This window comes from Lontra canadensis, unplaced genomic scaffold (assembly GCF_010015895.1).
Source record: "Lontra canadensis isolate GAN:19392208 unplaced genomic scaffold, GSC_riverotter_1.0 scaffold8, whole genome shotgun sequence".
Classification (NCBI taxonomy): domain Eukaryota; kingdom Metazoa; phylum Chordata; class Mammalia; order Carnivora; family Mustelidae; genus Lontra; species Lontra canadensis.
In genome coordinates this window covers 466505-490272 of record NW_022631002.1, presented here as the reverse complement: position 1 = coordinate 490272, position 23768 = coordinate 466505, and the positions used below count along the sequence as shown (strand labels likewise).

At 57.2% G+C, this 23768-nt stretch overlaps 1 protein-coding gene across 1 annotated transcript in view; it reads left to right on the top strand.

Annotated features, from left to right (window-relative positions):
* The window catches only part of SPG7 (SPG7 matrix AAA peptidase subunit, paraplegin), a 29262-nt gene that overhangs the window by 748 nt on the left and 4746 nt on the right, over nt 1-23768 (top strand). The window contains exons 2-12 of the mRNA XM_032853753.1: nt 828-930; nt 2133-2222; nt 8519-8760; nt 11133-11272; nt 12593-12695; nt 14308-14433; nt 14722-14884; nt 15228-15401; nt 21056-21180; nt 21750-21852; nt 22551-22661. Of these exons, the coding sequence (XP_032709644.1) occupies nt 828-930; nt 2133-2222; nt 8519-8760; nt 11133-11272; nt 12593-12695; nt 14308-14433; nt 14722-14884; nt 15228-15401; nt 21056-21180; nt 21750-21852; nt 22551-22661 (1480 nt within the window). The remainder of the gene's footprint in view (nt 1-827; nt 931-2132; nt 2223-8518; nt 8761-11132; nt 11273-12592; nt 12696-14307; nt 14434-14721; nt 14885-15227; nt 15402-21055; nt 21181-21749; nt 21853-22550; nt 22662-23768) is intronic.

The window sequence follows — 23768 nt, the reverse complement described above, 5'->3', positions numbered from 1 at the left end:
TCATGACCTGAGCCGAAGGCAGTGGCTTAACCCACTGAGCCACCCAGGTGTCCCTTGAAAATAAAATCTTAAAAAAATACTTATTTTAAGGGGCTCTTGGGCGGCTCAGTCCATGAAGCATCTGCCTTTCGGCTCAGGTCATCATCCCGGAGGCTCTCGACCCATGGGGAGTCTGCTTCTCCCTCTCTCTCTGCTCCCCGTTAGTGCTCTCTCTAATTATGGAGAGCGAGGGAGCGAGATCACAGAGGCAGAGGGAGAAGCCAACCTGTGGCCGAGCCGGGAGCCAGAGGCAGGGCTCCATCCCAGGACCCCGGGATCAAGACCCCAGCCCAAGGCAGATGCTTCAGTGACTGAGCCACCCAGGGGCTCCCCCGCAAAAAGTTTTAAAAACTGAGCCCAGTGAGGGTGTCACGGAGAACTGTTTCATAGTTGGCTCAGGTGGGTCTGACCTCATGAGGAGGAGTTCCACATGGTCCTTGGCTGTTGGTCCCAGGGGGCTGACGGTTTTGTGTGAGCAAAGGTACTGTGCGTGTACCTGACCTGCGTCTTGCAGCTTCAGGTGTCACGGACCTGCGTTAACCGAGCACTCTCCTGAAGGTGCGCTCCAGGCTCTGCTCAGGTCAGCTGTTCATGCAGAAAACAAAGACCCCCTGTCCTGCTGCCATTTTGGCTGGTGATTCCCTCCAGTTCTCTCTCAGGAGCGCAACTCACGTTTTAGGTCCTAATTTGTTATTGTTGTTGTGTTTTACCATAACTCGAGGACCAGTTTGAATTATAATTCTGCTGTAGATTACAGCCTATCCTCTGGATTTTTTGTTTCTTTTCAGACTTTGCAGCTGCACCGGTTAACCCCAGCCTTCGGAGGGTTCAGTGGATTGTTGTTGAAACAGCATCTCCTCCAGAATCCAGTCAGACTCTGGAGACTCTTAGGTGTGTACCTTCTGAAACACAGGTGACGGGTACATGCTGTGACAGTTGTAAATGAATCAGTGGAGCAGCTGGTTTGACGCTGACAGAGAAAGGAAATCACTCAGGGGACTTTGGCTTCTGTTTCTCGGGAGCCCTGAGATGCTGTGAAGTGCAGTTTGCAGTCAGACCGACTGACCAAGGTCTGAACGGCCGAGTGTACTTATCTGAGTCGTCTCCCCACTCTTAAAAAATTCTGGTGTATGGCAGTAATTGGGCTTCCAAGGTCTTCCATATTCTCCAGGCAGCTGCAAGAACGCCCATCCGCATCTTCAGAGTGACTCTGTATGTCTTATACCCAGAAGGGAACTACAAACAGCCACAAGTAATTTATTTTTAACAATAGTTTTATCATTTAGTGAGACACCATGACATCTTCAAGAGACATCTTAGGTCCAAGGATTTAGGACCTTTAGGGTTGACAAGGTTGATCTTACACCGCCCCCCCCCCACCGTATATCCAGTTGGAATGGGGAAAAGTGAAATCCCCCAACTCCTAAAGGACGTTCATGGCTTGGTGCCCACATGTGGTCAGTCACATGCTTGCCTCCTATGTGTGTTTCCCCACTTAAGGGTATGCATGTGCCCAGGGCACACACCTCACTCTCTAGACAGCCTGGTCCTGTGTCCAGGGGCCATCAAGGTAGTCCCATTTCTGGTTCTCTTAACCTCATGAGGAGAGGTACAGCTGTCACGGTTGGTGAGACTCTCCTTCCTCTCCTTTTAAACATTAGTTCAGTTAGACAGTGGGCAAGACCGAGCCTCTTGTGGGAGGAGTGTCGTGTTTTGGTGATGGTGGCCACTGGGTTGCTGTTGACGCCTGTGTCGAGCCTCTGTGTTGCTCATTTATTTAAATTTGTTTAGAGTGAATGTGATTATTGAAGGGTTGTTCTCCAGCAAACTCATGAGGCTTCCCCAGGATACATTCATGAGGAAGTTTTATCCCTTCGCATTGCTAATCTGAATGGCAGAGACACTCTGTAAGTTCGAGTGATTTATTATTCTCCGAGTAGCAGCTGCTGTACTGAGGAGGATTCTGGCCTTCCGAATCTTACACCCGTAGGCTTCAGGTGGCTGCTGTTCTGGTTCCTGGTGAAGGTGCTCTTCTCCCGAGTGCCCCCTGTAGGGGCAGAGACCTCGTTAAACATGTCCCCTGTCCCCTGTAGGTGCCACTCGCTATTTTAACACCTCTACGCCAAAGCAGAAGACTAAGGACAAGGATAGATCTAAGGGGAGGACCCCTGAAGATGATGAAGGTACATCTGTCTTTCTTAAATAATGGCTACCTTGGTTGTCATCCCACGTGTGTTCTGGTCTCAGCAACAGGAAACCTGTCTTAAAAGTAGGATGAGCCCAGGGGCGGGTGGTGGCTCAGTGGGTTGAGCATCCAGCTCTTGGTTGCAGCTCAGGTCATGTTCTCAGGGTCGTGAGATCAAACCCCACACTCAGCGGGGAGTCTGCTTGAGATTCTCTCTTCCTCTGTGTCCCCACTCTCAAATAAAATAAATAAGTCTAAAAAAAAAAAAAAAAGAAAGGTTAATGACAAATGTGGGGTGCACCCAGGCCCCTGTGTCTCCCTGACTCTGAGCTCACCTGCCCCTGGTCTTGAATGTGGTTACTGGATCTTTTCCTGCTTGTCCATTAGAGGTGTTTCCGTCAGCACCTGTGTCCCCTGTCCTTTCCAGACGTCAGAAGGCAGGCAGAATTACCGTCCTCTGTGCGGAAAGGGTGAGTCTCCGTCTGCCTTGAACTCAAGTGTTGTGGCGTGGGGAGGAAGGCAGCGGGACACCTTGGTTGGACCCTACACACATTCCAGATGACGTGGAAGACCTGAGAAGCAGCCCCCAGAAGAGAGGCTGGTACAGTGCATGGTCCTGAGGAAGTAGACATCACTGAACCATGTGCATGACCACGGTGTACCCCAGTTCACAACAGCCTACCTTGCAAATCTGGAGTCTCCTTCCATGTAGAATTAGGACTCTGATTGGGCAAAGGGGTGAGGGGATAAAAGGTCAGTTTAAACTGAATGGGCTCTAAGGTAAAAGCTGGCAGCTTGGCGCTCCCAATAGTGGAAAGGGCTAACCCGTGGCGACGGCTGGAGTGCGCTCAGCACTGTACTGAGTGACTTGGTTGTCTTCCCCATTACTTCTCGCCTCAACGACCCCATTATTGTCCCCCATTCTGGTCGGAGTCTCCAAAGGACACACAGGGAGAGAAATGGTTGTCTTGTCAAGGAACTTCTTCGTACTTAGGTGCATACTTCGTACTTTTGTTTGGTGTACTTGTTTTATTTTAAGATTTTTATTTATTTATTAGAGAGCGCTCACAGCAGGGGGAGAGGGAGACGCTGGCTCCCCACTGGGCTGGGAGCCCGATGTGGTGCTTGATCCCACATGACCCGAGCCGAAGGCAGATGCTTAACCGACTGAGCCACCCAGGCGCCCCGCTTGCTTCATTTTTATTTATTTACTATTTATTTATTTATTTATTTGAGAGAGAGAGCGAGCGCATGAGCCAGAGTGAGGGGACAGGGAGTTTGGAGGGAGGAGGGGTAGCAGGAGAGGGAGAAGCAGGCTCCCCACCCAGCAGGCAGCCTGAACATGGGGCTCCATCCCAGGACCCTGAGATCATGACCTGAGCTGAAGGCAGACGCTTCACTAACTGAGCCACCCGGGTGCCCCTATTTTTTATTATTATTTTTAAACTAATCTGTATGTCCAATGTGAGGCTTGAACTCATGACCCTGCGAGTTGCATGCTCCAGCGGCTGAGCCGTCCCGGTGCCCCCCCAACTTTGAGCTCTTTAGGAACAGCCTTAACTCGTGGAAACCTGTGGCCGTCGGGTGGGTTTGGTGTGGGTATTCCTGGTTTCTGGCTTCATGGGGCGCCCCCTCTGGCAATCACTCCTTTCTTTGGCTGCAAGCTCCTGGGGTACTTGGCTCTTCTCAGAAGCTTCTGAGTTAAAAGGTTTTTAGGGGTGGAAGATGAGGGTTTGGGTCATCAGAAAATCTACAGGGTTTTGGAAAACAAATACCAGTGGGGCTGATGGTGGCAGACATTAAAATTCAGTTCTCCCCAAAAATGAATGTGTTGGTCTAGTAATAGAAGTTTGAGGGAACCAGAGGGGGAATCTGGAGGCAGAGTCTGGCCTAAGAATTCGTATGGGACTGCAGTGGCATTTCACGCAGTAGCAGAAGGGAGGCTCGTGTACGAAGTGATTTGGATCAGCTGCTGTTCCTTGGAGAGAGACTGTACCGCCCGGACCAGAATAAGTTCGGCATGGACTAAGTCATTAAATCTACAGAGCGAAACTCTAGGAGAGTTAGAACAAGCGTGGGGAATATTTCCTGTCTCAGAATGGGAAAGGCCTGGAACAAAAGCAGCGGTGACAAGGGAGGAGGAGGAGGCGGGCGGAGCGCTGGGGTCTGGGTCCCCCGCACATGTGCGGTCCGGCGGACAGCCGTGATGTCCCGAGGAATGGCTGCGGCCGCTGGGCAGACTGTAGATGCGGGACTGCAGCTCCGCACCGGTGGCCCGCGTCACAGTGCCAGGAACCAGTGCTGCAGCACGAGGGACACCAGAGGCAGAAGCCAGCGTCGCGTGGGGGTCTCCCCACTTGTGTCCCATGCTCCCCCTGCAGCGGCCTGCATCGGGAGCACATCCACATCTCCTCTCCCTGCCTTGTGCCATCGTTTATCACGAGACGGTCACGACTTGCTTGCTCTTGTGTAACCAACTATGATTACCCGTGACCCTGTGGTGACACATAATACAAAGTGTAGCTGAAAAAGCAGTTGCTGGGATTTCCAGACCGCTGTGGTGTTAGTGGTGCTGGTCCCTGAGAAGTGAGGAGACTCGATGAGCTTTCTCTGGAGGCGCCGTGTCTGTCTGGGGCGGGCCCGGCGCGGGCGAGTGTTGGGAAGAACTGGATTGTCACTGCGATCCCCCCTGAGCATCTCACCACAGCGCCCGCATGCAGGGTACGCGGGAGTAAGTTCTTCCACAAGGGTTTCCAGGCTGAAAGCCTGGGGCAGCCCTGAAACTCAGCCGTGTCGGTCAGTGGCCGGTGGGTGGGTGGCTGCTGTAGGGCGCCCTGGCAGTGAGGGACACCGCCCCCGAAGTGGGACCGTGGCACCAGAGTCTCCGGGGGGTCTGTCCAGCAGGCAGACAGGTGGGTGGCCAGGAGGCAGCAGTGTTTCCTGGGCTTGGCCCTTGGTTCTCTCCGAGCCTGTCGTTGGTGTCAGGAGCCGAAGTCGACGTGCGCCACAGGGCCCGAGGGCGGCCATCACAGGTGCCGTCGGTTGGGTGCAGCCACAGTGGGGGCAGCGGATGAGGGGATCCTCAAGGGACACGGTGATGAAGGCCATCGTCCAGTTAGTATCTCTCAGATCTCGCGCGTCTTACTGTCATGGAGCCAGTGCACTGTTGCACACGCACGTCTCCCTGCCCTTCTCCGAGCGGCCCTCGGGACTTCCTGCCTGACCAGTGCTGCAGATACGTGGGCTTTTTGCTTGTTTGTTTTCAAGAGATTTTATTTTTAGTAGCCGCTGCAAGCATGGGATCCAGAGTTGCGCGCTTCACGGCCTGAGCCCGAGGGGCATCCCGGCAATGTGTGTTTTACGTTGATGTCCTTGGGCTACGTTTCAGAAGAAGTACATTTAGTGAGTTAAGGAAACATGGTGTTTTCTGTGTCTTTTGAGACCCCTAGCCAAGACACGAGGGCTTTCTCATTTGTACCCCTGGACGGTGTGCTTGGCTCACTGTACCTTGTGAGCCTGGGTTGGTGCAAATGGGCAGAACACGTGTTTGCAGACCCTCGTCACTGGACGGGTCCTGTCTGGGTGGGGCGTGCCACGTCCCTCTCCTGCCCAGGGAGGGGACTCAGGGTGATTGTGGCTCAGAAGCAGGTAGTTCTGTTGAGGCGGCGGACGGTTCTTGCCGGACCTCCGCGCTCTGTCCTGGACCTTCAGAGCAGTGGCCACTCTGGGTTGGGACCTCCCTCCGGAGCCTGCAGAGTCCTCCGATAATGGGGTCTGCAGCCTCCAGGCCTGGCCAGGCGGTCCTTCTCCCCGAGATAGGCCGACGGAGGCGGTTCCACGTGTGACAGAACACCTGGCTGGTTTTTACTGGAAAAGGGTTGGATTTTTGTGAAGAAAGAAGAGGTATTTATTGGAGCCTAAATCAAAGCTGTCTTTTTATTGTTTAGAAATTCTTAGGAAAACGTGCAAAGCTGTCGGTTACTTAAATCCAAGCCGTATCTGGGGTGCCCAGCTGATTGTCGCCGGAACATGTGACTCTCGATCCCTTGGGTTGTGGATTCGAGCCCCATGTAGTGTATAGAGATGACTTAAAAAAGGAAATGAAGGGGCTCCTGGGTGGCTCAGTGGGTTAAAGCCTCTGCCTTCGGCTCAGGTCATGATCCCGGGGTCCTGGGATCGAGCCCCGCATCGGGCTCTCTGCTCAGCGGGGAGCCTGCTTCCCCCTCTCTCTCTGCCTGCCTCTCTGCCTGCTTTCATCTGTCTGTCAAATAAATAAATAAAATCTTTAAAAAAAAAAAAAAGGAAATGAAATCTTTTTAAAAAATAAATAAATAAATAAATAAATAAATAAATGGAACCAGGCCGTACCTTTTGCATCCTAGACCTCTTCCACACTCTGCAAACAGGTGTGTGTGAGCTGTACGGTCACTGCAAGCCCTTCTCCAGGAGGGGTGTGACATGTGGCAGGCAGAGCGGTGAGGAAGGGCTGTGTCACCACGGGCCCTGGGCCAAGTTTGTAAGTCCTTCCAGCAGCTTGTATGCCACAGGCACCGGCCGGGAGCACGCGGTACGCACAGCATCAAGATCCTGCGTGGTCACAGAGCCTCTGCTGATGGCATATCCCAGCTCGCCACGTTTGATGACTGTCAGCATCATTCATAAGAGCACAGACTGGGGCCTAAATAGCAAGTTAAACGAAACGCATGGTTTCTAAATAAGTACCTGCTCACCTGAGAATGTAAGATCTGCTTTCCGAGACGGGGTACCTTTACTTCCTTGCCTGTTGTGACTTTGAGTTTTAGATATTAAATTTGCTATTACCGACCATTCTCAGGTAAGGTAACAGCAGAAATGTGCTTTCATGTTTTCAGAATGATTGCTGACCAAGTCTTCTCCGTCAGATTCTTTTTTTTTTTTAAAGATTTTATTTACTTATTTGACAGAGATGACAAGTAGGCAGAGCAGCAGGTGCGGGGGGAGGGGGAAGCAGGCTCCACGCTGAGCAGAGAGCCCAATGCGGGGCTCGATCCCAGGACCCCGGGATCATGTCCTGAGCCAAAAGTAGAGGCTTTAACCCACTGACCCACCCAGGCGCCCCCCATTTTTGTTTTTCCACTGATTTAAAATGCCTTTCGTTTCCTCTGAACGGCCGGGTCGAGAGGAGGGTGGTGTGTCTGTGGACAGTTCGATAGCAGGCAGGGCAGAGGGAAGTGAGTGGGCACTGAGGTCCAGCTGTGCTCTTGTCCCTGGAGAAGTGACCACACGGGCAGCATGGTCTGAGCCCTGGGTGTGTGCAGGGCCCTCGCTGTTCTACCCCCCACCCTGAGTGGGTGCTGTGTCTGTGCAGGAGAAGTAAATGGTCTTGCTGAGCCAGGTCAGGGCGGCCCTGGGCAGGACTGCTGCCAGACAGCACGTGCGCTTCTCAAGGTCGCTCGTGACGGGCCCACTGGAGTCTGGTTGGGGTGTCGGGAGAATGGGCCGTGGGGCAGAGGTGGGAGCCGCACCAGAGTTCAGGCCTTTGGTGTGCAGGTGCTTCAAAGGACTGGCAGATGGGCCCATGGGGAGATGTAGAGCGTCGTCCAGGTGCCCAGATGGCCCTCCACCCCAGCTGGCTCAGCTGACTGGCTGGTCTGGGAGGAAGACCGTGGCCTGGCCTTGGGTGTCTAAGTAGGACCCTCTCCTGTCTGTGCTCTGAGGGAGGTGACTTCTGCGGTCCTCCTGGCCCTCCCAGTCTGCTTACTCTTCCTCCTGGAGCTGCCGGCGATGGCCGTGCTGGGAGCTGCTTCTCCTGGTTCCTTACACTGTGTGCTCCCCACCTCCCGCGTCAGCCTCCCCAGGTGTCCATGTGCCCCAAGGCGGGGGGCTGAGTTTTGTGTCTTTTTGTCCCCCACAAAGAACTGGGCACGACGCACTGTGTACCCTAATGTGATTATTTACCTGATGGTTTGGATGAAGGGTAGGTCGCTGGAAGTGTTGAATTAAGTGGTCGCCTTACATGTCCTGGATAGGTGGCTGTTGGGGAGGGGAGGGCAGACGTGGTAGAAGGTGCAGTAACTTGCACGTGTGCAGCACGCATCGGGGTTGATCCTACGAGGTCGGGGGCCAGATGTGCCCCCGGCAGAGGGCTCCGTGTGGAGCTCAGCCCATGCTGGGCCCAGGAAGCTTCTGACTGGACACCTGGCTTTGCGCTCTGAGAAGACGGGACCCTGGTGAGTGCTGTGTCGCTGGCCGTGAACGGCGTGTGGTTGGTGTCTGTCCCGTGTCTGACGCTGTCCCTGGTCACCCTGCTTGCAGAGGAGAGGCGGCGCAGGGAGCGGGAGGACCAGATGTACCGGGAGCGGCTGCGCACCTTGTTTGTCATTGCCGTGATCATGAGCCTGCTGAACGCACTTAGCACCAGCGGCGGCAGCATCTCCTGGAACGACTTTGTGCACGAGATGCTGGCCAAGGGTGAGGTGCAGCGCGTGCAGGTGGTGCCTGAGAGTGACGTGGTGGAGGTCTACCTGCACCCTGGAGCCGTGGTGTTCGGGCGGCCGGTGAGTGGGCCACGCTGGAACGGTGGGTGGGGCCTGCGGCTGCAGCCCTGAGCCCCCCCCCATGGGTGTGGGGCAGCTGCAGATGTCGAGGGGGTCCCAGGGGGCCGGGGGCAGGAGTGGGGCGGAGAGCCAGGGCCGGCTGGGGCCTGCTCACCTCCCCACGTCAGGTGCAGAGGGTGGGGCCTGGGCCCAGGGCAGGGCTGGGCATCGGTGGGGAGGGGCCCCAGGAGCCGGCTCCATGTCACGGATGGAACCCCTGTCCCTCACCCCAGAACCATACCACCGGCAGGCACGGGAGAGGTAGTGGGGCGAGAGCACTGTCCAGAGCACTGTCCCTGATCTGCTCTCTGGTCGTCTGCATACCAGCATGAAGAGCTGGTTTATTACTATTTAATTATTATGTTGTTATGTAGCCTCCATGAGCACGGAGCCCAACACGGGGACTGAACTCACAACCCTGAGATCAAGACCTGAGCTGAGATCAAGAGTGGGAACCCCAGGTGCCCCTTATTAGTACTTTTTTTTTTTTTAGATTTTATTTATTTATTTGACAAAGAGAGAGCACAAGTAAGCAGAGCAGCAGGCAGAGGGAGAGAGAGAAGCAGGCTCTCTGCTGAGCAGGAAGCCCGATGTGGGGCTTGATCCCAGGACCCCGGAACCATGGCCTGAGCCGAAGGCAGCTGCTTAACCCACTGAGCCACCCAGGCGCCCCCCTTATTAGTACTTTTTTTTTTTTCCTAAAATTATTAGTTTTTTTAAAGGTTTTGTTTATTTATTTGACAGATAGAGATCATAAGTAGGCAGAGAGGCAAGCAGAGAGAGAGGAGGAAGCGGGCTCCCTGCCTAGCAGAGAGCCTGAGGCGGGGCTCGATCCCAGGACCCTGGGATCATGACCTGAGCTGAAGGCAGAGGCTTAGCCCACTGAGCCACCCAGGCACCTTATTAGTACTTTTAATCCAGGGTCCTGTCAGGGGCCGGGAATTGTATTTAGTTGTCCCGTTTCTTTAGTCTCCTTTCCATTTGTCGTTGGAGTTTGGGTGGTGGAGACAGTGGGCCAGGTAAGGTGCTTGCGGACAGGTGTCTGGTAAGGATGGCCGGGGGCCAGGTGGTCCAGGACACAGTGCTGTGCCCGTCACGACAGCACCCATAGACCCTGACTGGGTCTGGAGAGGGCTGAGGGCCTGCCATGGTGGTTATAGCTGCTCGTTGGTTTACGAGAGCTTGTCATTTAGTTGGGGTGACAGGCTCCCCCTGGCCCCGCGTGCTGCATGACCGGCTGACTTTGCAGACGCGAGTGGTTGGTCTAGGCCTAGGCGGTCAGAGACACGCGAGTCGAATTGGCCTCTGGAATCCCATTTCGCTCTTGGCTTCTGGCATAGAAAGAAGGTCATTGCCAGGTGTTTCCATTCTGTTCACCTGGCTGGGCAGGTGCTTGCGTGACGGAGGCGTGGGTGAAGTCCAGACCACGTCTGAGGTCTGTTAGGTTCATCGAGCCCTGAGGCCGCCGGCGCTCCAACCCAGATGAGCATCAGCGTGTCATGGCTGGGGGGCGCCCCCGTCTGCCTCTGCCCTCTGGCCCGCTGGCCCCGTGACATGCACCCGGGCAGCCGCTGACCCCGTGACATGCACCCGGGCAGCCACTGGCCCCGTGTCCGCATGGAACCTTCTGCGGTCCTCCAGAGCCAGGGCAGAAACGGCTGCTCCGCGTGGGTCCCACAGCGCGCCGAGAAGCTGCGCTTGGAACAGGCTCATTCTAGGAAGCACTGGAGCCAGGCGCTTAGAAGAACGACGTAGGCCTGGCATGATGCCGTCCAGGGCGCTGGAGAGCGTCAGGATGGCCCCTGGCTGGGCGGCTCAGGTCAGCTCCCAGACAAGGGATTTGGGGACCCAGCGTGGACGTCTGGCTTGCTCTGAGCCTTCTCTCAGGGAAGCCGCTACCCCAGGGGGCGCGCCGCCTGCTCAGTCTCCCTGAGCTGCCCCTCTCCCCAGGGGGACTTCCTGAGAAGGGAGAAAGCCGCATAGTGGAGTCCGGTTCCGCCTGAGGTCAAACACCAGACCCCTGTCTCTTGCCTGAGCAAGGTGCCGGTGCGCTGGAAGCGGCTCGTGGCTGTCGAGTGTCGCGGTGCTCTGCACGCACAGCTGAGGCTGGGTAGTGAGTTTAAAGGACAAAGCACACCCGCCATTGCCTTCAAACATTCCTGTTGGTGAAATTAGAGCGAGCGCACGTGCCGAAAGCCTGTTGTGATTGTGATGCGGACGGAGTCTGTGGTGGCAGATGAAAGCTCAGCTCCGGGAGGCTCCGGTGTGTGGGGGCTGTCTCACGGCTGGCGGCGGCCCATGTGTCACCACACCCCTCTGCTCTCTGCCTGTAGCGGCTGGCCCTGATGTACCGCATGCAGGTGGCAAACATCGACAGGTTTGAGGAGAAGCTCCGGGCCGCTGAGGACGCCCTGAATATCGAAGGCAAGGACAGGATCCCGGTTTCCTACAAGCGGACAGGATTCTTTGGAAAGTATGTTGGCCATTATTTGGGCTCCTGACCTAAAGCTGACTTGGCTTTGTAATGTGAGAAAGGACCAGCACGTCTCCCAGGCCCTGCCTGCCCTAGGCCAGCCACCGTGGGGGAGGGCCAGTGGGTGTGTGAGCTGTGAGCCCGCCTGAGGAGGGGCCCCAGGGGCTGTTGGAGCATCGTGCACCTGCTCTAGTTGTCGCTTCTGCCTGGGGCGGGGTTGCTGTTGTGTACAAATGGGAAGATGGAACAGAAAGGGGAGAAGCAGGGATGTCCCGTAGAAACTCTTGCTTCCAGGCCCAGGTGGAAACGGGGACCCTGTTGGGCCGGCAGAACCTGCATCTCCTTGGTTGGGGGACACTCGCTCCCATAGTCCCAGGGGATTTAACGGCATACGGGGACCACCAGTGGCTGGACCTCATCTGCAGAGAGGGTCACTCGTGGCCACGTGACCACAGTCTGAGAAGACGCAGGGTACCAGTGACTGGCGGACACCCCTGAGCCATGGCCTTTCTCCCCTGAGGGCGCAGGCCTTCACGGCCAGTTCCGTAGGGAGCGGCAGGGCATCCCTGGCGCCCCGGCCTTCCTCCGCGGCTCTGGGACTCTGCCTCACCAGCCAAAACTCGTGGGCTACATTTTCTTTTTTTTTTTTTTTAGATTTTACTTATTTATTCGAGAGAGAGAACATGAGCTGGGGGAGTGGGAGAGGGAGAAGTAGACTCTCTGCTGAGTAGGGAGCCTGATGCGGGGCTCAGACCCAGGACCCCAGGATCATGACCTGAGCCGAAGGCGGACGCTTGACTGATTCAGCTACCCAGGTGGCCCGGATGCGTCACTTTTGAAAATAAAATATAGGGCACCTGAGTGGCTCAGTCGGTTAAGTGTCTGCCTTCACCTCACGTCACGATCCCAGGGTCCTGGGACCAAGCCCTCTGTCGGGCTCTCTGTTCAGCGGAGAGCCTGCTCCCTCTCCCTGCTTGCACGCTCACTCTGTGGAAAAAAAAAAGGAAAGTACATCACGTGTGAAAAGTCTGTTTTTTTAGGCATTATCAGGAGGCCCTGGCGGACAGGGTCAGCGCCGTGTCCGTGTTTCGGCTTCACGCCGTGGTGCGCCGCCGTATCAGGCTGTGATGTGTTCCTGAGATGGCTGAGGGGCAGGTCACAAAGGACGAGAATTGGACAAGGAAACCCGTTTCCACAGCCGTTTGCTCCGTGCACTGGTCTCCGAGTATGGGCTGCTCTCGTCCTCTTCAAAGCGTCCGCGGCCCGACGTGAAGCGGGTCTGCGTACTGCCTGTCTGTAACCGTCCCTCTCCCCCGCTAGTGCCCTCTACGCCCTGGGGATGACTGCAGTGGGCCTGGCCATCCTGTGGTACGTGTTCCGTCTGGCTGGAATGACCGGAAGGGAAGGAGGACTCAGTGCTTTCGTAAGTGATGGAGATCCCGTCTCATCGCACCTGTGGCCTAGGATCTGTGCTTGGGCTGTGGGGGCAGGGTCCTGGCACACTCCCGTGAGCGCATGTTCACGGCCACAGGGTCCAACCTGGAGCCGCCCAGGCCCCTCCCTCTCTGACTCGCTGGGCAGCCGAGCCCCATGGGTGTGCTGGACACTTTGTTCAGCGGTTTTTCTGGGGCTGGGCATGGCTTCGTTTTTGGTTTCTCCTACCACCTAAGACACTGAGAAATTGGTAAAGGTTGTCGTTATGTTCTTATTTTACTTTTTTTTTTTTTTTTTAATATTCTATTTTTTTTAAGTAATTTCTACACCCAATGGAGGGCTCGAACTCAAGACCCCAAGGTCAAGCATCACATGCTCTACCGACTGAGCCAGCCAGATGCCCCAAACCTTAGTACACTTTAAAACCATTCTCCTGGGGCGCCTGGCTGGCTCAGTTGGTAGAGCATGGGAAGCTTGAGTTCGGGCCCCAAGTTGGATACAAAAATTACTTTAAAAAAGCCAAAACAACAAAGCCCTCCTATTATGTGGTGGCCTTCGTGGTAACATGCACTGTCCCTCCCTGGCAGGTCTCATCTGGCCAGGTAGTCCCATCAGCAGAGGTGCTGGGAGGCACCCAAGGCCTGCTTGGAGCAGGTCTGCAGAGGGTACCCTCTGGTCACCGACCTGGGAGCTGAGGCACGTTTCCACTGGGACCAGGCGGGTGTTCCTGTCTGTATTGATGGTGTCTCACTGTGGGGCTGTTGGGTTTCACTCAGCCAGGGTCACCAGGCTTACATACTCGGGGCTGTTTATTTATTTATAAAAAAAAACTTTTTAAAGATCTTATTGTTTGACAGAGAGCGAGCACAGGTAAGGGGAGTGGCGGCAGGCAGAGGCAGAGGGAGAAGCAGGTTCCCTGCTGAGAGGGGAACCTGATGAGAGGCTCGACCCCAGGACTGCGGGATCGTGACCTGTGCTGAAGGCAGATGCTTTATGGACCGAGCCCCCAGGCGTCCTGGGGCTGTTCACCGCCTTTGCTGTGTCTAGCTAGTACTGTGATGGAGCTGGGGCACACGTGTCCTTTGGAGGGCGTGCTGGTCCGCGTGGCGTACCTGGGAGGCCGACTAGCTCAGGTTTGCATCCCTCACCGAGACCTTTGTCTTGCCGGACTGCATTCCAGAAATTAACCAGCTAACCTTTCTACCGAACCTTCCTCGAGCTGTGTGTTACCACATTCTCTTCCAGTCAGAGCACTCCACCATAGTGGGAAAAGCCATATAGAAAACTCCAGCCGATCTGTAGCAGATACTGAATTACCTTGTTTGAAACAGGGGTGGTTTATGGGTTGTTGTTTTAAGGCAGATTGCTAGATGCTAGAGAATTTTCTTACTGTTCACAATGCATAGTAAACATCTTCCCTTGGATGCCCAGAAGACGGCTTCACCTCCCTTCTGTCTGAGCGGAGAGGGTGTGAGGAGAGCCAGGCTTGCGGGAGCCGGGGCCCCAGGGACACACAGCCACCTCGTGCCGGCAGCCCCAGCCCGAGGGGCTCACGTCTCCTGTCATTTCACAGAACCCTGCCCTTTGTTCTTTCTGCCCAGAACCAGCTTAAAATGGCTCGTTTCACGATTGTGGACGGCAAGATGGGGAAAGGCGTCAGCTTCAAAGATGTGGCGGGGATGCACGAAGCCAAGCTAGAAGTCAGAGAGTTTGTGGATTACCTGAAGGTGCGGCCGAGCAGGGGCGGGTGCGGGCGCGTGGGCTCAGCCAGCCGGACAGGCCGGGTGCACAGTTGGGGGCCCATCGGAGGGCCGGGGCCCTGTGGGTGACCGGGAACCCCTGGCTGACCGCACCCCAGACCCCCCAGGATGCCTGGCCACGGCCAGAGCACTCTGCTTCCCCCACGACGTGAACTGTGGCTGATTCCAGATGGTACAGGAGCTGAGCTCCATGGGAGTCCTGTTTTGGAAATTCTCAAACACCTATGACCGGCGTGCCGTGGTCTGCTTTTCCAGAGCCCAGAGCGCTTCCTTCAGCTGGGCGCCAAAGTCCCAAAAGGTGCGCTGTTGCTCGGGCCCCCCGGCTGTGGGAAGACCCTTCTGGCCAAGGCGGTGGCGACGGAGGCCCAGGTGCCCTTTTTGGCGATGGCCGGCCCGGAGTTCGTGGAGGTCATTGGAGGTTGGTATTGCCTGGGGGGCTGGGGACAGGTTTGCCCGACCATCTGTGCAGCGAGCTCTCTGCCATCACACGGCCTTCCTCAGGCGGCTGGGTAGACGGGCACCCAGGGGGACAGGGAAGGACACATGAAACCTGGGTTACTGGACATGTTTATGGAGGGAACTGGGCAGTGATGTTCGTTGAAGCTGCTTCTGTGTGTGGCCTGGGGAGTCCAGGAGGGTGAGCATCCAGCAGGGGGCTCTAGGAGACCCCGTCATCCTCAGGGCGCAGCTCTGGCCACTGGCACGAGAGTTGGGCTCATCTCCCATTACCTGTCTGACTCTGGGTCCCTGTGTTGTCTCAGGCCTTGGCGCTGCCCGTGTACGGAGCCTCTTCAAGGAAGCCCGGGCTCGAGCGCCCTGCATCGTCTACATTGATGAGATCGACGCCGTGGGCAAGAAACGGTCTACCACCATGTCCGGTTTCTCCAACACGGAGGAAGAGCAGACACTCAACCAGCTTCTGGTGGAGATGGACGGTGGGTGCCCCTCACCCAGCCTGCTCCTGGGCGTGGAAGGCTTTCTTCCCGAGACCTGCTCTCTAGATGGACCACGCAGCTGGTGTCCTGTTCGGGAACCTTGAGCTCATGCTCACAGGCATTTCACTTTCCTGCAGCAACTGGTCTGTTTCCCCACCACACACCTGCCCCGGGTGTGAGCGCGCCAAGCACTCGGGCAGATAGTAACAAGAGGAGGCCGGTGTCAGAGTGTTTGTCACCTGGCTCCACTCCAGAAACTCAGGTTTGACGGTGATAGTGGAAAAGAAAGGGAAAACCCTGGGAGCCCAAAGGGCAGGCAGGGCAGGTCATGACCCTGTTCCCAGTCTTGGATGAACCCAGCGGGTTGTGCCATGTGTCTGTGCTGCTCAGTGCGGTAAAGGGGACACGGGACGCCTGGCTGCCTCAGTCAGGGAGCCTGCAACTCTTGATCTCAGGGTTGTGAGTGACATGGAACGGCTCCTTTTTAAGATTTTGTTTTATTACTATTTTTTAAAATACTTGACAGCACAAGTAGGCAGAACAGCAGGCAGAGGGAGAGGAGGAAGCAGGCTTCCCACTGAGCAGAGAGCCCGATGCAGGGCTCGATCCCAGGACCCCCGGGCCGTGACCTGAACTGAAGGCGGACACTTAACCACTGAGCCACCCAGGTGCCCCTATCTGTTTTTAGAGATTTTATCTTTAAGTAATATCTACACCCAACGTGGGGCTCAGACTTACAACCGAGAGCAAGGGTGAGATGCTTCACTGACAGGACCGGCCATGTGCCCCACTTTATTTTTGCTATGGTGACATATATAATAACATTGACCATTTTAACCATTTACGAGCGTTTCCTTCAGAGATGTTAAGTATGTTCTCACTGTGCATCACCACTGTCTGGCTCTCGAACTTCTCTTCACCGACTGGAACTCTGTCCCCATTAAACACTAACTCCCCAGCCCCCAGCAGCCACAGCCCTGCTCTCTGTCTCCACGGGTCTGAGTCTTCTAGGACCCTCGAGGGCACAGCAGCTCTGTGAGCACCCCGGGTCATGTTTTCCATGCAGTGCATGTGGTGGGACTTCCACTTAAGGCTGAGTAATAGTCTTCCATGTGGCCAGTCCCCTGCTGACGGACGGCTCCAGCTCTTGGAATAACGCGGCTGTGACCGTGGGCCCACGGGTATCCCCCTCAGGCCTCAGAGCGTCAGGATTCCCGCGCTGTTTGCAGCACTGCGGGTGAGGGAGACACTCTTGTGCTCACGTCACTGGCTCCAAGAGAACCGAGTACGTGTGTGTGTTTTCATTCTTGAAGTGCTCCCACCCTGGGGGCAGTGCACATGCTGGCCAGCGTGTGGACGTGGCGTTGGACCGTGTGCGACTCGAGACAAACTCTATTTGAGCCTCTCGCTCTGAAATACTTTCGGACTTAGGAAAGGCCCTGCAGAGCTGCCCCAGACCGCGCTGCGGGCGCCGTCCCTGGTGCTGCTGTGCAAGGCTGGCCAGTGGCAGGGTGAGGCCTCTCCACACACGCTCAGGGGCTGGCCGACACTCTCACGCGTGTTGGGAACTTGGCAAGCTCCACGGGCAGAAAAGCCAAGTGCCCTGTGTAGCCAGTGTGCCAAAGAGGCTGTGTGGTCAGGTTGTCCGCAGAATGGGGTGCATTGGAGCCCCCTCAGACCCAGCTGCCGGGCGCCGTTTGCTCAGGGGCCGTGCACAAGAGCAGCTTCTGGGGAAGGAAGCTTCCACAGACTCCACGTCCTCGGGACTGTGAGCAGAGTGAGGTCCCGGTTCTGAATGCGGCTGTCGGGATGCCGGCACAGAGGGGCCTCCAGGAGCGCCTTCCGGGGGCAGGCCGTGTGCTGCTCGTGGTCTTGGAGTTACGCCCCACAGTCTCCCACGGCTGAGACCACACTTGGTGCTTTTCGATTGAACGGGTTTTCATGACCCCTTCATGCTGAGCCACCTCTACTCAGTGTGGTTCTGGACATGGTCCTGGAGTCCTGCTGGGATCTGGAAGATCCCCTCGGGTTCTGGTCCCAAGGTCTCACACCTGGGCCTGCGGGCACCTGAGCCTGAGGTCTGTCTGTCTGTTGAGACCCAGGACTGTGTGTTTGATGAGCCTCTGCTCTCAGAAGTACCGGATTTTTTTTTTTTAAGATTTTATTTGTTTATTTGACAGAGAAATCACAAGTAGGCAGAGAGGGAGGCAGAGAAAGAGGAGGAAGCAGGCTCCCCGCTGAGCAGAGAGCCCGATGCGGGGCTCGATCCCAGAACCCCGGGATCAGGGGTTGAGCCGAAGGCAGACGCATAATGACTGAGCCACCCAGTCGTCTCAGAAGTACCAGATGTTAATGATGGCGTCTGATTGTCTCCTTGAAAGAACGGCTAGCGTCTACGCTGTCCAGGGGACGGGCGAGAGCAGGCTGTCAGAAGTCTTCACGCTTCCTCTAGCTCATGTGTGCCCTTGGGCTCCTGCAGACGGCAGCCCCGCAAGGGCATGCAGGCGCGCGTCTGGACTGGGAGGTGCTGTGCTACGGGGTTCCCGTTGGCCCCTGTTCCTCCAGGCTCTGGAGCTGTGGCATCCTGGCTTGTGACCTCGCCTGCACCTCTGTGTGTGCGACTACAGTCCAGGTTACCTGAAGGCACTCAAGGAGGCTCCTGCCCTGTACACATAGCACATGGGACAAGCAGATCTCCTGCTGCCTCGGGCTGTTGGCACTTGAAGACTGAGCCCCCCGGGAAACGTTTACTAAATGGCATCTTTCCCTGAGCCCAGGCTCTCTGTGCCACCATGAATGGGGCACTTCTGCCCAGAACCCCGACCCACTGACTGAAGGCCCTTGTTGGGCCAGCCTGGCAGTGAACAGGTGTGTCTGTGTGCGGACACAGCCGGGCATTCTCAGCCCTTCACCGGCGTCTGAGGCGTCTCTGTTAGTCCTCGGGGAAGGGCAGCACTGCTTCATTGATGTGCGGGGCACGGAGCGGACACTGTGCCCATCGTGGGAAAAGCTCACCGTGTCAGGACGAGGCTGTGCTATGGGACAGCCAGGTCACATGGCGAGGGCACATGTGCCGAGTGCTGGGATCCCACCAGGTCCCTTAGAGGGGGACAGTCCCCTTGCTACATCTTGAACAGCAGGAGGGCTCTGCGATGGGTGCCCTCACCTGAGCCTCTGCGTTCGAGAGAGCCTGTGGGGCATGAGCTCCGGCCTCCCTCGGGGTCAGCAGGAGGCCCTCGCTCCCATCCACCTGGCCTTTCCATCTTAATCCATGATGTGTCTGATGTCACGCTGGTGCAGATGCGAGGGTTTGGCCATGGCTCCTTTTTCTGCCTGGGGGGGGGGGGGCGGTCTGGTTCTCCGTTTGTTGAAGAGGCTGTTGCATCCTCCACTGAATGGCCTTTGTGCCTCTGCCAGCGCTTGGCTGGACCTGACAGCGGCTGGGGCCCCAGCCCAGCCGTCCGCCCCCCCACGGGCAGTGGCCTCCCCCTGCAGCGGTCTGGGAGGAAGGTGGGCCGGCTCCTGGCGTCTGTTCCTTCGGCTGTAGCTGTGGGAGCGGGTGTGCTTTGCTCTCTCCTAGAATTTCTAGAACAAGCTTGTCCCCATCTCCCGAAAGATCTTGCTGAGTCTTTCCTAGGAACACGCGCCTCACAGGAGACTCCGGGGAAGCGTGGCCGCAGCACCAGATGCTGGGGAGGGCGGGGAGAGGTCAGACCCGGGTCCTTGCGGGAACCTCCGTGACCCTGATTTAAATAAAGCAACCAGGGAGACGTGAGCAGACACACTGCCCGTGGGAGCGTCCCGTGTGGCAGCCTCTCTGGGAGACAAGGTCGCGGCCCCCATCCGACCCAGCAAGAGCAGTGCGCCCGCGGACCAGTGCCGCGCTTGCGGGCCCTGAAGACGAGCGGCCCACACGTCCGCCAGTGTGAGCGGTCTGGGAATGCGGGGTTTCGGTGTCATGGTTGCTGTGAAGCAAGGGAAGGACAGAAACTCTCCACACACACCTGTCTGGATGGGCCTCAGGAGCATGGCTCCCTGCTGGACGGCGCCATTCACTCGAGATCGTCAGGGACAAGCACGCACCACTCTTCTCCGGGTCATGTGTTCGCATCTGTGACTCAGAATTCCACATTCGTGGCCTCGGCCTGTGGAAGGAGGACCTTTCGGAAGTCGGAGCAGGGAGTCCCAGCAAGTCCCCAGAGGAGAGCTCTGGCTTCCCTCCTTGTCCGAGAAACGAAGCCGTGTCTGTCCCGGGGCCCTCCGTCCAGTCAGCCTCCTGTTGCCTGTGTCACAGCGACGTCCTGAAACCACAGGGCAGGCCCGTGGAGCTGCTGGGTGGTTCCTGCTGTTGCTCCCGGGTTATTTGGGAGGTTAGGGTTATGCGCTCTACTTTCTGCTCGACACAAGAGTGGGCTGGACCCCTCATGGTGTCCCAGCCTAGGGGACTCCAGCGAGGATGCGCGCACAGGAGCGTTCTGAGGGCGTGGGCTGGGGTTTGTGTGTCCCGGTGCTTCTCAGTGACTCAGGCGTCAGATCCTTGCGAGGTGGCCAGGCCCTGGCCCGTGCGCTCCGCCAGGCCCCTCATGCCATCGTGGGGTCCTGGGGTGGAGTTAGCGGCGGTCTGCTGGGAGGTGGTGGTGCCTCACGCTCTCAGGGCCTAGTTCTCTAAAACGTCTTTTAAATTACGCTCGGCGCTTCACAGGTAGTTTCAGATTGTACTTGTGTGTCTGCTTATTGTGGACTTTTTTCATTAGCAAAAGATCATGGCAGGTTTGTTTCTTTAATTAAGTGGGCTCCACACCCAAGTGGGGCTTTGAACTCAAGACCCTGAGATCAAGAGTCTCACATTCCATCCACCGAGCCAGTCAGGTGCCCCTGAAGTCTTTATTTTTTAAACTTTGTATTCTGGACCTTGTCACACATACAGAAGCACAGGGAAAGCAGTGCAGGGAACCTCCACGTCGCAGGCCAGACCCTTTCCATCCACGCCCCTGCTGCAGTCTCTTACCCGGCGGGTGATTTTAAAGCCAGTCCGAAGTTCTGGATCTCACGTGCTCTCGGTCTTACGTGCTCTGGACGTAATTATCTACAACAACAGAAGGCCAGCATCGCACTGTAACGTGTGTGTGGAGCATACACGTAGGACCGTTGGATGTCTGCTCAGGCCCAGATCACCCAGCCTCTGCTTGGATGCGTTTCTGTGGGTGCGGCCTTGCTCAGATAAGGGCCCATGTCAGTTCTCACAAAGACCTGGGCCACCAGTGGTGCTCTCAGCCCTTGCTTTTCAACCTTCTGAGAAACCCGGAGCCTCCAAACCCAGGCCACAGACCAGTGTTGAGAAATGTCTGCTCTGGCCCATGGCTTTGCACCAAAGGAGCGTGGACACGGTGCCCCTCATTCCCCGGGTCTGCTGGGCAGTTACTGAGGGGAAACACGACCCCCCAGGGTGCCGTCTGGATGGCTGTGCAGGCCCCCATCTGTGGCTCTGCCTCTGGGCTGGCAGCCTGGGGAAGACAGGCAAATTCTTGCTCTCGGGGGGTCCCTGAGCCTGGGTCAGTCCACATCTCCTCATTCTCACGGGCCCCAGTGGGAGGTCCGTCCCCCCCTGTGTCCCGGAAGGGGAGCTGTACCCCAACAGCTGTCTGTCCCTCCAGGAATGGGCACCACCGACCACGTCATTGTCCTGGCATCTACCAACCGGGCTGACGTTTTGGACAACGCTCTGCTGAGGCCTGGCCGGCTGGATCGACACATCTGCATCGACCTTCCCACGCTGCAGGTCAGTGTGGCCGGGGCCGGGTCTCGTCTGCGACTGTCTGGCTCACCCAAATTCTGCCGTGGTTCCACAGCTCGTTCTCTGCACCCCCAGCTTCTCCCTTTACCCCTCAGCACTGTGGCTGCGTTTTGTAGCACAATCCCCGGGAAGCCTGAGTCCTCGTCCTGGTCCCCACCAGCTCCTCGGTGCCCCAGGGCAGCAGCGACCAGCGGGCGGTGCTGGGTGGGGAGAGGGTCCCGAGCGCGAGTGGAAGGGTGCGCGTTCCCGCGCCGCGGCCGGCAGTCCCGGGTCTGACGCTTGGACCGAGCGGGGCTCCCCTGATGCTGCGCTGGGGGCAGCTCCCCACTGTTGTGACTCGGGGGTCTGGGAGGTTCCCAGTGTGCGGTAACCAGACGTTCTACACAACGACCCTCACGTGCGTGAGGCGCTTCGTCGTCCCTCCCCGCCACCTTCCACTTGTGCTGCTTGCGGTCTGCCGGTCTCCTGCCTGTAGGCCAGAGCGGTGATCTGACAGCCCATGGCTGCTGTCTGCGGGGCAGGGGCGAGCCCACGCTTGGCTCCTTTCTCCGCAGGAAAGGCGGGAGATTTTTGAGCAGCACCTGAAGAGCCTGAAGCTGACCCAGGCCAGCAGCTTCTACTCGCAGCGTCTGGCAGAGCTCACGCCGGGGTTCAGCGGTATGGACACTGCTCCCTGCTGCTCGGGGGGTGCGCACCCCTGCCCGGGGCCCTGCAGGTAGCACAGCCTGGGCGGGAGTGAGGTCGTGCGCAGAGAGTCGGCAGAGGAGAAAAGTGCCGCACGGCACTCGGCTTTTCCTGCGCCAGCGGTGCCTACACCTGGGTCTCTCCGGGCCCTTCTGCCCGCAGGCCTCTGCACACCGGCCCTTCAGGGCCTTTCCACGCTCGGGCTGTGCGTGCCTACTGCTCCCTGGCAGGCGATGCCGTTCAGGGCCTCGTGGCTGCCCGAGCGCACCACGGCCCGCCTCACCGTCTGTTCTCACTGAACAGAGACGCATCACAAATCAGGATACTTTCTCTATGACTCTCGTTTTAAAGGGTAATAGCAACAAAATCTCTTTTATTATAATTTCTTCCTTTTGGATTTTCCTTTAAGGCCCTTAACTAGAATCTCATGGGTACTGGGGTGTGAATTCCCAGGGAGAGTGAAACAGCAGGTGGTGCAAAGCTGCTGGTGGGACTTGAGCAGGAAGGAGCCTGGTGGGGGCAGAAAGGGGACAGCACAGGGCAGAGCTGCCCTGGTCTGCTAGTGGCGCGCTGGCTTCACGGAGGACGGAAGCACCGCCTGCCTGCTGTCCGCCTCCCGCCCATGCTCCCCTCCCCTCCCCTGCCCTCTGCTCACGCTGCTGTGCGGACAGGTGCCGACATCGCCAACGTCTGTAACGAGGCCGCGTTGCACGCCGCACGGGAAGGGCACGCATCTGTCCACACCCTTAACTTCGAGTGCGCTGTGGAGCGTGTCATTGCTGGTACGAGCGCAAGCACCCGGACGGCGGGGGGGCAGGGGGGTGCGGCGCAGGTCAGGCTGACACATGACAGAAGGGATCAGTGAAGAACTGCTGGACGAGAAAGCAGTAGGGAAAGTGTTCCTAAGTTGGGTTGCTCTCTTGTTTAAAATACCAGGGATACGCCAAAGAGCAGAAACCTCTTCCAGCAGAGACACAGGGTCTCACACACCCAAGCATGAGTGGCACTCAGCCCCTCTGCCGTCAACGGTGCCTCGGCATGGACCTCACGGGCCCCGTCCATGTTGCGGGGCTGCAGGTCTCCCGAAAGCTGTGCTCTGCTGCCTGGCCCGTCTCTGCTCAGGGCAGCGACACAAGGGGTCTTGGCGGCGGGGCGGGGCAGGGGGGCCTTCCGGGAGACCTTAACTGTCGCTACTCAAAGTAGGGTCCCTGGGCTTCTGTCAGGAGAGCGGGACTGAAACCGAGAGTATCCTGAAGTGTCCACGGCCCCATGTGTCTTGTCCTTGAGAGGGTTCAGTTCAAGACACTGAAAGTTTTTTAAAGAGAGAAACGGTCCATTACCAGAGAAGTATAAGAAATGCCAGCCTTGCACGTGGGTGGGGAGCGCTCCGGCACGAGCTGTCCCTACAACAGGCTTGTCCCTGTCACTCTGGCTGAGCTGAAGTCTGGTACAGATGCCACCAGATGTCCAGGCTACAGCTCAGGAACCTGTGTGGACAGAGGTACGCAAGTGGCCGCTGCTTACTACAGACCTGGCTTCACCTTCACATAAGACACTTAGTTTCCGTGGAAATGGATCTCACACTAACAGTGTCAAAGCTAGAGAGACAGAAGGACATACTCACCGCACAGTTGTGGCCTGCCCAAGCTACAGCACGTGGGTTCCAGTGGCCACCATCGGGGGCTCTGCCTCACGTTCGGATGCTCAGACCCAGCCTTGCCGTAAACGGAAGGGGAAGGCCCTAGGAGCACACGGTCAGACCCAGAGCTGATCTGGGCTGTGTAAATCGGGAACACGGGGAGGTGTGAAGAACCCGGGTTGCTTACGGTGACGGGCTCTGGGGTTCATGGACTACAGAGACGAGGCAGATGGGAGGCAGCCAGCTAGCA